At 25.0% G+C, this 3,280-nt stretch overlaps 1 protein-coding gene across 1 annotated transcript; it reads left to right on the top strand.

Annotated features, from left to right (window-relative positions):
- Positions 1-202: 202 nt before the first annotated feature.
- Positions 203-1,319, top strand: LOC115712543 (ethylene-response factor C3). Its single transcript, XM_030640836.2, has one exon. It carries the CDS (start codon positions 267-269, stop codon positions 1,215-1,217), a length of 951 nt encoding a protein of 316 aa, XP_030496696.2. The 5' UTR covers positions 203-266; the 3' UTR covers positions 1,218-1,319.
- Positions 1,320-3,280: the final 1,961 nt, after the last annotated feature.

Below are 3,280 nucleotides of genomic sequence, written 5' to 3'. Positions count from 1 at the left end.
AATAAACACATGTACATGTTTCCATTATTAGCTGCATAAGCTGATAATCTCCCTCTTTCCTAGGTAATCTTATCTTTAATTAATTAACTCTTAATTAATTAATCTCTTTTTCATGTGTCTTAATTCATTTTTTATTTTTTAACTTAATTACTCTCCAACTCCTCATTAATTTTTGTCCTATATATATTCACTCCCTCATCTCCAAACTTTTTAAAAACCTCTCTATATCTCAAACCAAAAATTCCATTATTATTATCAAAATTAATATGGATTATTTCTCTGATTTGTTTGATCTTGACCAGAATCTAGAATTCATAACTAGATCTTTTCCATGGGATAATATTGATCAAGATCATCTTCTTCATCATGATCAACAATTTACCAATAATAATCAAGATCATGATGATCATGATTATTCATCTCTATTTTCTTTCAACCATCTTGATCATGATAATAATCATGATTTAATGATCAATTCTCATCAAGATTCTCTTTCACTTGATGATTCACAAGATCAACAATCCCCGGAAACCCTAATTTCTTCAACAACAACAACAACACTCGATCACGATTATGATCCAGAAGAAGAGGAAGAAGAAAGCTCTCGTCTTCAGAATCAGAATCAAAATCAGAATCAGAAGAATAAGAATAGTAATGGTAATAGTAATAATAATAGTAATAGTAATAGTACTGCTACTACGTCGATGAGTAGTAGTAGTAAAGAGAAGTCTTTTATAGGAGTAAGAAGGCGGCCTTGGGGGAAATTCGCGGCGGAGATAAGAGACTCGACGAGGAACGGGCACCGCGTGTGGTTGGGAACATTCGAAAGTGCTGAATCAGCGGCTCTTGCTTATGATCAAGCAGCATTTTCGATGAGAGGAGAAGCTGCAGTGCTTAATTTTCCGATTGAAAGGGTACAAAAGTCACTTCAAGAAATTAGGTTTTATGACTTTAATTTTGGAAGATCTCCAGCTGAGGCCTTAAAAGAGAGGCATTACAATATGAGAAGAAAGGTTTCAAAAACTACTCAAAAGAAAAATAAAATTATTATTAAAAATAAGAATAAGAGTAGTGATCATGATATGCAGCAATTAGTATTTGAAGATCTTGGGCCAGAATATTTAGAACAACTTTTGGAATCATCATCATTATCAACTTCATCATCATCATCATCTTCTTCTTCCACCACTTCAAATTTTAGCTATACTATTACTTAAATTAATTAATTAATTATATATACAATCTTTAAATTTGTATTGTCTTTTTCCTTGTTTTGTTTTGGAAATTAATTATTATTATTATTATTACTCTTCTTATTATTTTCTTTGCATTTTATGGTCCGATCACTTTTTTTTAGGGGTATTATTGATTTTTCCCTTTGACCAAGTTGGGTTTATAGACTATATAGTTTTTTTCACATCAATTATTTTTAAAGATGATGCTAATAATAATAATAATAATAATAATAATAATAATAATAATAATAATAATAATAATAAATTAATGATGCTGGATTATTTATTAATTAATTAATTTATTATTATTTTTTTTGAAATGAAATTTATTTATTTTTGCTAATGGTCAATATTGATAATAAAAAGGTTTTTTTGTTTTTTGTTTTCTTTTTTTTTTTCATCTTTATCACCAATGAGAAGGTGTGGTACTTTAATTTCATTATTTGATTTGACACCCTCTTTTTGGTATTTTGTAAGTTAATAATTAACTAATTTGTGCCATTTTTTTTAAATTATGTGAAGATTGGTAATAATAATTCATAAGAGTTGAATACTAATAGTACTTAATTTGTATATTTTTGTATATATATAATAATTATGAGATTTTGTCTCATGCATATTTTCCTGCCTCTACAGTCTAGATATGTCATCATTTTCAAGATGGAACAAAATATATATACTTATAGATATATATAATTTATGTATGCATGATTAAAACATATCAAATCTATATATACATATATGTGGTGTTAATTAATGACCTCGAAGCTAGTATATATATAGCTTAGTGAAGAGACTTGTGGTTGTGGGCCATGCATCACTAAGAAAAATTGTTACTGAGATATTTTTTTTTATTAAATGTAAATTTAATCACAACAAAATGTTATTTGTGATAAATTATACTTTTTAGATACAAGTTGTCACTAATTTAATTTTAGTCACAATAAATATTGTGACTAAAAAATACATTTAGTCACAAAAAATTATAATTTTTATGACTAATACGTTTTGCCACAAATTTTTTAGTTACAATATAAGAATAAAAATTTATAATTAGTCACAAGTTTTGTTGTGACTAAAAATAAAAAATTTTATAGTGCATGTATATACATATAACTATTATTATTCTCATGATCTTAAAATTTTTTAGGGATAATTTTAAGGAAACAAAAATAATTACAAAATTATTGAGTTTTTAATATTTTTACAATTTTATAGATTTTATTTACATTACATATGATTTTACAGTGTATTTTTTTTAAAAAAAAAAACAACTAATTACAATGACTGAAACCATTCTCTTTCTTCTATTGTTTTAATGGTAACATTTAGACCTGCTTTACATTCATTTGTATCTGTTTATACATATCTTTCAATTGTTTGCATTATTCCAAAACCAATCATTTCTATTAATCCAAATTTGATAATAAACCAAGCTTGCATCTTGTTATTCTTATTATTTTGTTGTTGATTTTTTGTTATTTATATATTATTTTTTATACTACAAAAAAAGTCATCTTTAATGATAAAATTTTACTCATAACATAAATTTTTTGTGATTAAATGTGCACAATAAAAAGTTATTTGTGACTAAAACATAACTTGTGACTAAAAGTAAAAAAATTGTGACTAATTATAAATTATCATTCATACGTTGTGATCACTAAAAAACATATGGCTAAAAAATTAGTCACAAAAATTATAATTTGTTGTGACTAAGTGTATTTTTATTTACAATTTGTATCTAAATATTATCTTTTAGTCACAAGTCACTTTTTATTGTAACTAAAAATCACATTTAGTCACAAAAAAAATATATTATGACTGAAACATTGTCACTAGTAATTTTTTTAGTGAAAATAGTGAATGAATATTAAACACATGAAATTATTACCTCCTATTAATTTCTCAACCAAGTACTTATATAGTCTAAAAATTTAGCAAAATATTAAATTAACCTTGCTGATAATAATAGGTACTCCAATTAATATATACAGTACAAAAATTCACATTAATTAGCATAATAATTTGTCCTAACAATTAGT

Source organism: Cannabis sativa, chromosome 4 (assembly GCF_029168945.1).
Source record: "Cannabis sativa cultivar Pink pepper isolate KNU-18-1 chromosome 4, ASM2916894v1, whole genome shotgun sequence".
NCBI classification, from domain to species: Eukaryota; Viridiplantae; Streptophyta; class Magnoliopsida; order Rosales; family Cannabaceae; genus Cannabis; species Cannabis sativa.
This window is presented reverse-complemented; position numbering and strand designations above follow the sequence as displayed.

Coding starts and splice junctions, on each gene's coding strand:
- LOC115712543 (XM_030640836.2), top strand. CDS start 267: ATGGATTATTTCTCTGATTTGTTTGATCTTGACCAGAATCTAGAATTC.